Source organism: Prionailurus bengalensis, chromosome F2, assembly GCF_016509475.1.
Source record: "Prionailurus bengalensis isolate Pbe53 chromosome F2, Fcat_Pben_1.1_paternal_pri, whole genome shotgun sequence".
NCBI lineage: Eukaryota > Metazoa > Chordata > Mammalia > Carnivora > Felidae > Prionailurus > Prionailurus bengalensis.
In genome coordinates, this window is record NC_057353.1 from 57,529,454 (window position 1) to 57,543,203 (window position 13,750).

General features: G+C 34.2%; 1 protein-coding gene across 1 annotated transcript in view; it reads right to left on the reverse strand.

Annotated features, from left to right (window-relative positions):
• Positions 1-13,750, reverse strand: part of CSMD3 (CUB and Sushi multiple domains 3) — a 1,274,540-nt gene that overhangs the window by 439,904 nt on the left and 820,886 nt on the right. Inside the window, exons 14-16 of the mRNA XM_043601622.1 lie at positions 9,282-9,464; positions 4,105-4,431; positions 326-520 (exon numbers count right to left, since the gene is read on the reverse strand). Coding sequence (XP_043457557.1) covers positions 326-520; positions 4,105-4,431; positions 9,282-9,464 — 705 coding nt within the window. The remainder of the gene's footprint in view (positions 1-325; positions 521-4,104; positions 4,432-9,281; positions 9,465-13,750) is intronic.

Genomic DNA, 13,750 nt, shown 5'->3' on the forward strand with positions numbered 1-13,750 from the left:
AGCACCTAGAGCTATCAAGCCAATAAGGTAGAACCTGAGGAGGAACAAGGGGGAAGGAGGGAGTGGGTGCTGACCAGAACCTTCTACGACAGCGACTGTTGCCTATAGTCACAGGCATTCACTTTCTAATGTTCTCTCTCTGTAAAGAGAGCTTTTCTACTCTTCTTCCTTTCTGATCTTACATTCTAAGGAATTTTGGCCTGCTGCTCATTTTGTGTTCACCTCTTCATTTCATTCTTCAAAGTGGCGAGACAACGAGTCCGGGTATTGTGGTAAAAAATCCTGCAACGATGGGGTTATAATTTTCACTGACCATTGCACTTACCTCCACATCTTGGAATTGGTCCACTCCACATTACTTTTCCATCCATAAGAATACACGTAATTGTCTCTGTTCCCTGGGTTTTAATAAATCCTTCTTCACAAATAACTGAAATCGAACTTCCTAATTGAAAGTTGTCCCCAAACCGCCGTGCGTTGATTGGTATTCCAGGATCAGGACATTCATTATGCCCAAATGCTGGAGAAGAGGAAACAAACAAAAACACACAAACAAGCAGTATGAGAGGGACCCTTGTGTATGTGGAGTGAGAAAAGCCGACTTTTGAAAAGATTATGTTTATTTCTAGATAAGCCTTTATTTTTTAAAAAAGAAAAAAAAATGAGAGCCTCTCCTTTTGACCCTGTTTGCCTGTGATGTATATCCATGATGTAAATAGGTATGATTGTTTTAAAATATGAATTATAATCTAAGATTACATTTCAAAACAGAATTGTTTCTGCTTACTTCTGGAGATCACTGGGGTTTACAGTATGTAAAATTTTCTGTATAAACTGGTCAGAATTCCAATTATTGTGAATACAAAGCACGTTGACCACATCTCACTGCAAACTTTCGTCATGTTACTCCTTGGAATGGAGAAATAGTCTTGTGAGGCTATAGTGAAATGTTCCAATCTGGTATGAAAGTCTTAAAATTTCTTTCTAATTTTCCATTTGTCATCTATTTTCTGCCATCTAGGAAAAGGGAAGGGAGCTAACTCTTATAATTACTATGTTCTAGCCACTGCTATAAGGAGCTTTGGAAATGTCATTATCTCATTTAACATTTAGAACTTTAAAGAGTAATGTGAGATTCAGCAACAGATAAGTATTTGCCTCAGGTCAGAGAGATAGGATTGAAATGTATCCCTTTGTAAGGCTTCTAATTTTTTTCTCAACAACATATTGTATCTTGGGTTATTTGTTTCATGTTGCAAGAGAATGTGAGTTCTTTAAAAAAAATTTTTTTTTAATCTTTATTTATTTTTGAGAGAGAGAGAGAGACAGAGTGCAAGTGGGGGAGGAACAGAGAGAGGGAGACACAAAATCTGAAGCAGGCTTCAGGCTCTGAGCTGTCAGCACAGAGCCTGGCATGGGGCTCAAACTCACAAACTCTGAGATCATGACCTGAGCTGAAGTCCGATGCTTAACCTACTGAGCCACCCAGGCGCCCCAAGAGAATGTGAGTTCTTGAATTCAGGGCCACTTTATTTTATTTTGTGTCTCCCAGGATATATTTAGGCAAGTCTTAGCAAGTCAGCAGCAGTGTAGGGACAATATGCTTACATATTAATATGCTTGAATTTCTGAAGATTATAGATTAAATGAGCCCTCCAAATTTCTCATTTTATTCATCTGTATGACTAAACATGCACCATGAATGTTTAAATCAGCACAATACAAATGGAAGAATATTTAAAATAGCAAAATCTAAATGTGTAAAAAATAGTTTGTGAGGTATTTACATTATTATATTCATGCTACATAAGTACATGCAGTTATTTTAAATTTTCTCATTAATCATTACTTTGATATTGTTCATAAATTATATAATTTTGATTTACCATTCTCCTCATTTTTAAGTTATATGGTATGGAAGAATATTAAGGTAAATTCTAAAATAGAGACAATATATTTTTGTAGATGCATTTATTTCTAATTATTGGTTTTTGTTGTGATTCTAAAAAACCCAAAAACCATAAAAAGAGGTTAGAGTGGAAGAGAGCCAAAGCATAAGAGACTCTTAAAAACTGAGAACAAACTGAGGGTTGATGGGGGTGGGAGGGAGGGGAGGGTGGCTGATGGGTATTGAGGAGGGCACCTTTTGGGATGAGCACTGGGTGTTGTATGGAAACCAATTTGACAATAAACTTCATATATTGAAAAATAAATAAATAAATAAAATATAAAAACTAAAAAACCAAAAAAACAACAAAACAAAACAAAACAAACTGCAATTGATTAAGCCTTGTTGTTTCTATATATAATGCCTGATAAGTTTTTTTTTCAGAAAAAAAATAACTTCAGTAGAAAACATTAAATATAAGAATTTTCATATGATCAATTAAATTATTTACTAGAGACACAGAACAAGAAACAAGGAGGCATATTTCCATAATTCCCTGAAGGTACCATAAACATTAAAGTTAAAAATAATGTGCCTTGAAGACAAAATAAAAATTATAAATAGATAGATAAGTGTGTGTGTGTGTGTGTGTATGTGTATACATACATATATATATGTATATATATATATACATATGAAATATTTTTAAAAGGGCTTTCAGATAAAGCAACTCTTTTATACAGCAGTCTGTATGACACATGTCACAGCTAATTTAACTTTAATGATATACAATTACATGTTGACAATTTCACCACTAGTGACACTTGGAAAAGGCAATAACTGCTTTCTGTTACTAATTGCCAAAACTCAGCACTGATTGTCAGGGTTAGGGATGTGATTCTTTTTTTTTTTTTTTTAATGTTTATTTATTTTTGAGAGAGAGACAGAGGAAGAGAGTGAAACTGGGAAGGGCAGAGAGAGAGGGAGACACAGAATCCAAAGCAGGCTCCAGGCTCTGAGCTGTCAGCACAAAGCCTGATGCGGCTTGAACTCATGAACAGTGAGATCATGACCTGAGCCAAAGTTGGAGGCTTAACTGACTGAGCCACCCAGGCACCCCTAGATGCAATTCTTTTTTAGAGAACAGGAAACTAGATCCTATTGTCATATGTCACAAATATTAACAAATATTAACTCATCAAGTTGGTCAATATGTGCCAGAGTGTGGTACCTTCAAGGGAGGGGGAAGAAAAAAAAAAAAAAACAAGAAAACTCAGTAGTGTTCTATTCTTTAGAAAAACATTTGCAAACAGAAGCATTAGTATGTAAATATATTAACCTACTATGATATATTCTCCTTCATGTGATTCATCTTTTTGCTATATATTTGGCATTTTTTTTTCAAAAAAAATACAAAGAATGTGAGTGGCCGACAATAGGTAAATAACCTCAAAGAAATGTCAAAATATAGCAACATAGTAAACACAATTAAATGAGATGTTAAGGTAGTAGTTCAAAAGGCAAGTAAGCAATGACAGCTAATGTTTATTGAGCATTTACTATGCACCATCTACTCCATGACAAATTATTTGCCTGCATCACCTAATTTATTCCTTATAGAAACCAAAGATGGTTTTACTGATGAGGACACTGAGGCTCAATTTTAAGCCTAAAAATGGGGCAAAGCCAACATTTGAAGTTGTATAGTTTCACTGTAGAGAGGATGCTCTTAATCTCTAAGGTATTTCTTCCCCATGGTGGCAGGTCAGTGGTCTACTGCTCCTATGTTAATGATTTTCTCTTCTGTAATGTTTCTTGTGAATTTCAGCCTTGTGACTTTCATCTCTAGAATTGTAACTCTGTGCTGTCATTATTGGTTTAAGGTTCCCTATTGGTTTATGAATATTTTGAAATATTTATTTCCCTTATATGTTTGCACACCAATAATGGAGCAAAGCATATGATACACTTTAGGTTTGATCTTATGCTTATAAGATTTAATAGAATAAACTAATATATTGGCTGACATCATAATATTTGAAACATATTTCCTTAATATCAGGCCTCATATCAGGCCTGATATATATATATATATATATATATATATATAAAACATTGTTTAAGTTTCCTTGTCTATGGAACCAGAGAGCTGGTTTACCTGATTCCTTTCTAGCTCTACTTGGTAGAAATACATTATATGGAAAAGATAAACTTACTGTTATAAGTGATGTTGAAGCCACGTCCTGACATTGAGTGGTCAGCTTGAAATTCCAATCGCAGTATATGACTATTACTAGTCAGATGGGAGGGCACCTCGGCCCCAGTAAAGGTTCCAAGAATCGGGGAGTCTGGAGAGTCACCATCTTTAACCGCAAGGAAGTCAAACTGAGATTCCAGATCAAAGTCATTAAAAGAAAGATGTATCCGACTCCCTGGATCCGAGATTATGGTCCAGATGCAGTTTAAATTATTTCCATACCCTTCTGGGTAATCAGGAGAAAGCACTGTTCCCATTGGTGCAGTAAAGTTAGACAGGCAAGGAACTGTTAAAATTATAAAATACAATAAATGTTCAAAAGTAATATCTCACCTTATTTTGCCACATTCTACAACTATGATAACCAATTAGTAGCTTGAAAAAAATAAGATTAAACAATGTAAATTATCTTATAAAACAGAGAAAAAAAGGTTACTATTTTCACATATTAGAAAAGGCAACTATTACTTTGGATAGCCGTGTGCTTAAATATGCACAAAAATATCATAGGAGTAATAAAGGCAATTTATTTAGACATCTATCATATTTATGTTAGAGTGCTGTTCAAGGTTTTTGTTTCTTTGCATATGAAAGAAGACTGGTAAGGCACCTGGATAGCTCAGTCGGTTAAGCAAGGGACCCTGGATTGATTTCTGCTTCAGGTCATGATCTCACCCTGGGGGGATCGAGCCCCACGCAGCCTCTGTGCTGAGCTGCTGATTGTAGAGCCTTCTTGAGATTCTCTCCCTCTTCCTCTGCCTTGCCCTTCTCCTTCCCTCTCTCTCTCTCTTTCTCATTAAAAAAAAAATGGTGAAATATATATAGATTTCCACACAAAGCAATAATGCTCATCAAATGATTGAAGACAAAAAATATTATGCAGATATTAACAGAACTGGGATGTTGTAGCACAGACAAAACTTGGACGAGGGTGGTGACTAGGTGAGTTTCAATCCTACCATTGCCATGGGAAGCTCTAAGAGTTTACAACACAGACAAGGAGACAAAGGAGACAAACTAACTTTTATAAACATCCACCACTAGTGGCTAATGCTGGAAAAACAACTAAACTCACACCTTTCTAAGATGAAGTCTCTCACTGCCCCTGCTCCATCCCTCTCCAGTTTTCTTTTAACTTTTCACAACATCTAAGCTAAAGTATCACACAGAACATTTAGAAAGTTGAAAAAAAGATAAAAAACAGAAAAGTAAATGGTCTTAGTGCATAGCGGAAATCATAAAGGAATGATGTGTTGTCTTCTGGTGTTTTTTATTACATAATTTAAACAAAATCAAACTCATCTAATTTTGCACCAAATTTTATTTACAAAGAGTATGAACCTTAGGCCTGAAAATAGTTTGCTACATTTCTGTCTAGAAAAGTTGTATTAACTTTTACTGAAATATAACTCATACTGAAGTACAATTAATACATTAGAGAGTACAAAACTTCCACCAGCATAAAATATTATGACTATTTGACCTTTCTTAATTGATAGGAACAATGATATCTCATATTATTAATTTGCCCTTCTTTGCCTACTAGTAAATATGAAGATTCCTCCATTTTCTCTTTTTTGGGAATTATAGGCTCATGAAATCTGATATTTAAGACTATGAACTCTTAGTTTATAATATTCATTCAATATTACAATTCATATAGTATTCCTACATTATTCTGTTAATAATTTTAGCATAATTTGTTTTAATTTGAGTTAAAAATAATAATTTCTTTATATTGCATTTAAGTTCAGATCTTTTATTAACATTCAGAAATTAGACCAATATCTACCTATCTACAGAAATATAAAGACAAAAATATACCTATACCTACATATATGTATAAAATATGTAAAATAACAATAGGGATTATATATATATATATATATATGTATGTATATATGTGTATATATATATGTGTATATATGTGTATATATATATGTGTATATATATGTGTATATATGTATATATATAATCAGTTACTTATTATACATGTATAATTATTTATCATTTTAAATAAATACTTTCTAACCTAAGCTTGCCTCGTCTGTACGGACCGATGTTAGGAGTTAAAACCAGGTCTTGGAAACTGATAGCCACTGGACTGGATCCAGACTGCAAATGTGTTTGATACAATTTTTTCTTATGCCTGTACAAAAATTTGAAGTCACATTTTAAAATCAATCTATTTCACATTGAGGCAGAAAAATGTGGAGTTCTAGCTTCTTTGAAAAAGTGAATGCACTACAGTTGCCTACCACTTCCATAATGGGGACACACGTACCTAGTCCTGTGCCCTTTTCAAACTTTTACCTGCCTGCATCCAGGAATCTTCTGATTCTATAACCCTTGATCTAAATGTAGGCTCAGCAAACGTGTTCTGTAAAGGGACAGATAGTAAATCCTTTGGCTTTATAAGCCACATGGTCTATTTTGCAACTACTTAAGTCTGCCACTATAGCAGGAGTCAACTCTTAACTCTTCCTATAGCAAGGAAAGCAGCCATGTGCAACAGGTAAACCAAAGTACACTGTTACGTTCCAGTAAAACTTTGTTTCCAAACGAGGCTTCAGGCTAGATTTGTCACACAGTCCTTAGTTTGCTAGTCTCTGATCTAAATGATCCCCATTTGGGACAAGGGATGACCAAAATCTGTCATGCTGATCTCCTTTGTCAGATAAATAGGCCAATGCCACTATAATACTCTAAACCCTTAATTGTATTAGATGCAGTTGTTACTGTAATTTCCTTTGACTCAGTGTTATATTTCTGTGAGTACCATATTAATTTTACGGTAGTAACTTAATATTGTTAGATGTATCTTTATGTACTTTAGTACATAGGCACTTTTTCTTTTAAAAAAGTCTCTTGTCTATTCTATTGTTGCCTGTTTTTTTACCTAGCTGTGTATCAGCACATTACATCAGTTCTCAAAGAAATTATGTTAGGATTTTTACTGAAATTTCAAGGCAATTTCTATATAATTCACATATTTAATATAATGCCCTCTCATTCTGTAACATGCATCTATCTCTTTTTTTTTTCCATAAACTCTCCTTTTCTGAATAAGCTTGTAATTTTCTGTGAGTTATTTGGAATTATGTAAGAATTATTTCTACATATTTTATAATTTTATTTTTCTGACTAAATTAACTTTCAATTACATTTTCAAATTAGATATTGTTGGTATACAGGAAACTATTCATTACTACATATTTATCATATATCAAGTTTTAGGACTTTATTCTTTTTAAAAATAGTAAAAAATGTCTTCTCTAGAATTTCAAGAGTTTAATTTGTTTTAGTCAGCATTATTTTAAATATTTTATTGACTGTATTTTAGCATCTCTTAAATGACTTAAAATAGTTTTATTTTTTATTTTCTTTTAAATTTTTTAATGTTTATTTTTTAGAGAGAGAGAGAGAGAGAGAGAGAGAGAGAGAGAGAGTGCATGAGCAGGAGGAGGAGCAGAGACAGAGGGAGACACAGAATCTAAAGCAAGCTCCTGGCTCTGAGCTATCAGCACAGAGCCAGACACAGGGCTCAAACCCATGAACCGTGAGATCATGACCCAAGCTGAAGTCGGATGCTTAACCAACTGAGCCACCCAGATGCCCCAAATAGTTTTATTTTTGGTGTGATACACTACATTACTAGATTCTCCATATTACACATTGTCTCCATGGAAGAATACCTAGAACTAAAGGTCTTTAAGTGAAATCTTTTGAAGTATTGCTAAGTTTTCCATAATGCTAACGAAATCCAATCAAATTCTCCTAATATATTGTCTTATTTTACAGCAGGAACTTCACAAGGTGATCTTGGTTAGGGATGAACACTGACATTAAAGGAGAGGGATCTATTGAGGAGGTCTATGCTCTCTTCCTCTCCTACATTCCCTAAAGAGCAAGCAAAACATATTTTAATTAGGGAAATTTCTGGAACATTCAAAAAATACCCACTTTGCTAAAACATCAGATTAGGTATCATTGCAATATGTATCCAGACACTATACTGAGAGATAGTATTGCTTGCTTATTTTCTATTTTCTTTTTCTTTTCTTTCTTTTTACTTGTTTGTTTTGTTTTGTTTTTGTTTTTGAAGAGAGAGAGAGAGAGAGAGAGAGAGAGAGAGAGAGCTTGCATGAGTAGGGCAGAGGTGCAGAGGGGAAGAGAGAGAGAATCTTAAGTAGGCTCCACATACAGTGCAGAGCCCAACACGGGGGTCAAAACCTGAGCCGAAATCCAGAGACAGACACTCAACCAAATGAACTACCCAGGCACCCCTATTATTTTTAACTATGCAAAATATATATTAGATGACCTGTAGTCTCTTTAAAAGTTCTGTTACTTCTTTAAAAATGTTAAATAACTTCAGAATGCTACATAAGAAACATTTTTTTTTATTTTCATGAGTATTGGCTTTCTACGTTACCATTCAATAGTGAATAGTCAAAACCAAAAAGCAAAATTTTCCATATTGCACCCATATCTGGGAAGTTGCATTTGTTGGTATTTAACTGAAACTAAAAGTATATCAATAGATAATACAAATTATATTTTTGTTGTAGTTACATTGGAATGTTTTCATGTATTTAAACAAATACATTCTTTTAATCCAACTATACTGTATATCATAAACATTAATGGAGTTTTTTTCTGTGCAATATAAATAAACAGCACATAAGTATGCGTTAGTGTGAGCATCTACAAGTAAAAATAAGTTCATGCATTATACATAGAATATAAGCTTTAAATATTTTAAGTGTTTCTGATTGAAAATAAGCATATACTATCTTGTTAAAATAAATAAATGAATCTACTAGAATTAGCTAAGATGTATAATTTCCATAAGAGGTATCCTATCTATAAAGTGTAAAGTGCCATCAATAAAATTCTATAAGAACAGATGTAATATATATTTTGCAATTACCAAGTGAACTATGTTAACTTTATTTAAATCTTTAATGAAATTTATAATTTGGCATAAGCACACTTGTTAAAGATAGTATCACAAAGTGCTACTCATTCAAAAATAATTACACGGTTCCAGCTCTTTGCAATTAATTACAAAAGCAATTATATGCAAGGACAGGGTAACATATGCTATCAGAAAGCAAAGCATTTGGTACTCACAGATACAGATGGGTATGTTTGCAGACCATTGGTTATTCTCTTGACAAACAATGGATTTCTCTCCAATTAATTCAAACCCAAACTGGCACTCGAACCTTAAAACATCACGATTAGAAAATCCATCTCCTTCTCTAATTCCATATAAGGGTGTACCAGGATCACCACAACTTTCTTTTTCAATTTCTGCAAAAATAGAAGATTAAAGTCACCTTCCAAGGGTTTTAGGCGTATGATATCCGCATGCCCAGTTTAGTAGATGTACACTCTCTATATCTGAGATATTTCAGAAAAAAAAGATTAATACATTTTCCAAATTAAATTTTTTTCTTTTGCTACTCTTATTTTTAATTTTTTTTAATGTTTATTACTTTTGAGAATGAGAGAGAGAGAGAGAGAGTGCACAAGCAGGGGAAGGGCAGAGAGAGAGGGGGAGACAGAATCTGAAGCAAGCTCTAGGCTCTGAGATGCCAGCACAGAGACTGATGCAAGGTTTGAACCCACAGACCACGAGATCATGACCCGATCCAAAGTTAGACACAATCAACTGAGCCTCCCAGGTGCCCCTCTTTTGCTATTCCTGTGAACACAATTTGATGACATGACCTTTAGGGAACAATTAATGTAGTTCTCTCATTTTGTAGATGGGAAAACTGAGGTCATCAGAGCACAGGCCAGTGTTTGTGCCCAACAGCACAATTAGGACAAGATTTAAATTTTTGTCTGCACTACATATATGCACACACATATATACACATGTATGTATTTCCCCCAAATACTGAAAACATTTCTTATCTGTACATGATGCAGTGAATCCTTACATCATGACCAGGATGTGAGGTAATGTCTGCCTCAGTGCTCCTACAGCTCTCAGTGAATGCCTTTCCCCTAGGAGCAGCCATTTTCCCTGACACTTGTTGGTTTAATTATTTCCCCTACTAGACCCCCCGAAAAAAACTCCTTAGGACAGGTATCAATTTTGTATTCCAAATTACCCAGATACGTTCCTCCAGAAATGTTTTTTATATGCATGAAAATGAAAAAGGTTGGTTAAAATTCTCTTAAAAGCACATGAAAGCACTCTCTTAACTTGTATTCACAGAGGCTCCAAATGTCTGGGGTCTTCACGTGAAGCTATGAATGTCAGTGGTAAATTACTGTGATGGTTGTTTAGGTTTTTAATTCACATGAAATCACATTAATACAGTTCTCAAAACTACAGCAAAAAAATTAAAATTACAGTTAAAAGGTAAAAGTTGGAGATAAAGTTATGGCCTCTATTCTGATATTCCACCAAGCATACATTGTTGGTTCTGCAATCTACCAGCACCAATTTAGTGTGTATCTTTCCGATTCTTTCCCCGTGCTTTTATAATTATACACAGACACACATAATATGGAATATTATAAACATCTATATTTATATGAATATAACCATCTTATCTACAACTATATAGTATTGTTTACATATGTATGATACTTTATGTGGTAGTATGCTGTCAAAGGTATTCTATAATTTGCTCTTACTTTAACCAAACAATAATTTTGGATTAACTTTTGAACACCCTTATATTTTTAGCAGAAACCACATATGGGTACAATGATTCCTTTAATACACTGGATTTGATATTTTCTTTTTCTTATGCCGTAGTGACTTTTCTCTAGATTTTTGTATAATTCTATCCCTAACCAAGTGTAATATCAGAGAAAGAGGTTTGTAATTTTGCAACTTTCACTGGTCTTTAGGCTAGTTTGTAGAACAGGAAAAGTTAGGTCCCTGGGTGTTAGAATGTGTTAAGAGAAAATGTTGGCTGAGTGTGGGCTAATTTTGAAGTAGGTATCTATCAGTTTAATCTCTCCAAAATTTTTTTTTTTCTACTCAAAGCATTTTTTGGGGGGTGGCAGAGGAAGGGGCAATATTGGCGACTTACATATTTTAGAAAAATGACATTTTCCAGGATTTGGAAAATGTTAAGTGGGAGTAAACAGGCTTAAGTGCCAGGTTATGGTGGGATGACATTGTCAACAGGGCTCACAAAATTGCATTTCTCTCATGCCTTGAAATTGAAATTGTTTCTGTCATCGAAAAAATGGATTCTTCTTCATCTGAAAATGTCTTTATTTTGCCCTCACTATTGAATGATAGTTGATAAGCCACAGATTTTAATTCAAAGTTATGTTCCATCACCATTTTGAAGGTGTTTTTCCCTGGCCTTGTATCCATCCAGTAATTCTGATGAGAAATATGATACCAAAGGGATTCTAATTTTCTTATAATTAATCTGTCCTATGCATCTTTCTTCTCCCTTACCATAAATAGTGGCATTCCTTTTTAGACTTGCTGGGGGTTTTATTTTGTTTTGTTTTATTTTATTTTATTTTATTTTATTTATCTTATGTATTATTTTATTTTATTTTTAGTTTAAAGAGAGAGAGAGAACACGGGTGGGGGAGAGGGGCAGAAGGAGAAAGAGAGAGAATCTCAAGCAGGTTCCATGCTCAGTGTGGAGCCTGATGCAGGGCTCAATCTCACAACCCTGGAATCATGACCTGAGCTGAAATCAAGAATCGTATGCTCAAATCAACTGAGCCATCCAATCGACCCTAGACTTGCTGTTTTTAATGTCACTATCATTTACCTAGGTATTGGTTTATAATTTTTTTACACTTGGCGCTTGATAGATTTTATCTGTCAAATAACTTGCAAGGTTTTTTTTAAGTTTCAAGAAATTTTTAGCAGTCTTTCCTTTAAAATATTGTTCCTTATATATTCTCATCTCTCTAAAACTCATTTACATTGAATATTGGAATTTGAGGTCTAGCCTTCCTGTTGCTCAATCTTTCAAATTCTCATTTTTGAAATTCTCTATTCTGCATTGTTGAAGAAATATATATGTAAATATATATGTATATATTGATTACATATAATTAGTAAATTATATACAATTTACTAATTACATATACTCCAACTTATATATACATATATATGTGTGTGTGTATATATATATATATATATATATGTTTATCTAATTCCATGTTTATCTAACCTCAATTCAACCTATAGACTGAAAAATGATGTTGTCATTTCTTGAATATTTAATGATTATTACTTTTTATTGTTTCATAAACTTCTATTATTTGTTCATGAATACAGTTTCTGCCTTTATTTTTGTGAGGATATCTATATAATGATTTACAATGATTTTCTTTTCCTCTCTTAACTATGTTTCCTTGGGTATAAGTAGAAGCATATGAAGAGAGCAGCAGAGAAAATGTTCTTCTAAAGCAGCATGTTGGAAGATAATGTGGTAAATCAGACTGGTTGTCAAGCCTGTGATGAAGGGGCAGGAGGAAGTACTTGAGAAGAGAACAAGATTGTTGGCTTTGAGCATCTGTCAAATAAACATTCGTATTTGCTTGCTTCTCTGTAACACTGCAGGTCCTAAAATCCCCATCGTCACCTTCAACACCTGCCACCTTCAAGCTTATTTCTTCTAATGTCAGAATCACCTTGTATTTCTAGGTATTAACTTTTCCCTCTATTAATCTATGGTACAGTCCACTCTTGTGGTCTTCATTTTGAGTTAGAACACTCTTTTTTTTGAAAAGATTGTTTATTTATTTTGGGAGATGGAGAGAGCATGAGTGAAGGAGAGGCAGAGAGAGAGGGAGAGAGAGAGAATCCCGAGCAGTCTCCATGCTCAGCATGGAGTTCCCATGTGGGGCTTGATCTCATGACTATGAGATCATGACCTAAGCCAATATCAAGAGTCCGATGCTTAACCAGCTGAACCACGCAGGCACCCTGGGTGATTACTGCACTGGACTCTTTTCCATATCTGGGCATTTGGCTCCATAGCTGAAAAATTTTCCTCTGTGGTAATCACTGTGTTTTCTCAGCATTGTTAGGGGACCCCTCCCTGGAGGCTTCTAGCCCCAGTGACCAGTGGCCTCTTATGCATAAACTGTAACAGCAGTCTCCCATGATGGCAGTGGTTTATGAGATTCTCAGCTTACCTCTGTATTTCACATATGTATATTTACAAGTTTATTTATATATATTTTTCTTAGGAATCTTCTACAGCCTCATGGCAACTGAGATTTCCTCTTCCCATTCTCAAGCATCAGTGAATTTTTAAAATATATTTTCTAACACCTTTGGTTTAGGACTGAGAGTAAGTGCTTACTCTACTATTTTGAAACCATATGTTTCTTTCTTTGCTCCTTGGTTTTTAAAAGTCAAACATATACTTTCAAACAAAGATGTAATTTCAAAGCTGCAGTACTCTCAGACTGAAAAACAACATGCAGTAAATATAATAAATAGATACCTATCATGCATCACTGCCTTTGAAATTTTTTTTTTAATTTTTTTTTCAACGTTTATTTATTTTGGGGACAGAGAGAGACAGAGCATGAACGGGGGAGGGGCAGAGAGAGAGGGAGACACAGAATCGGAAACAGGCTCCAGG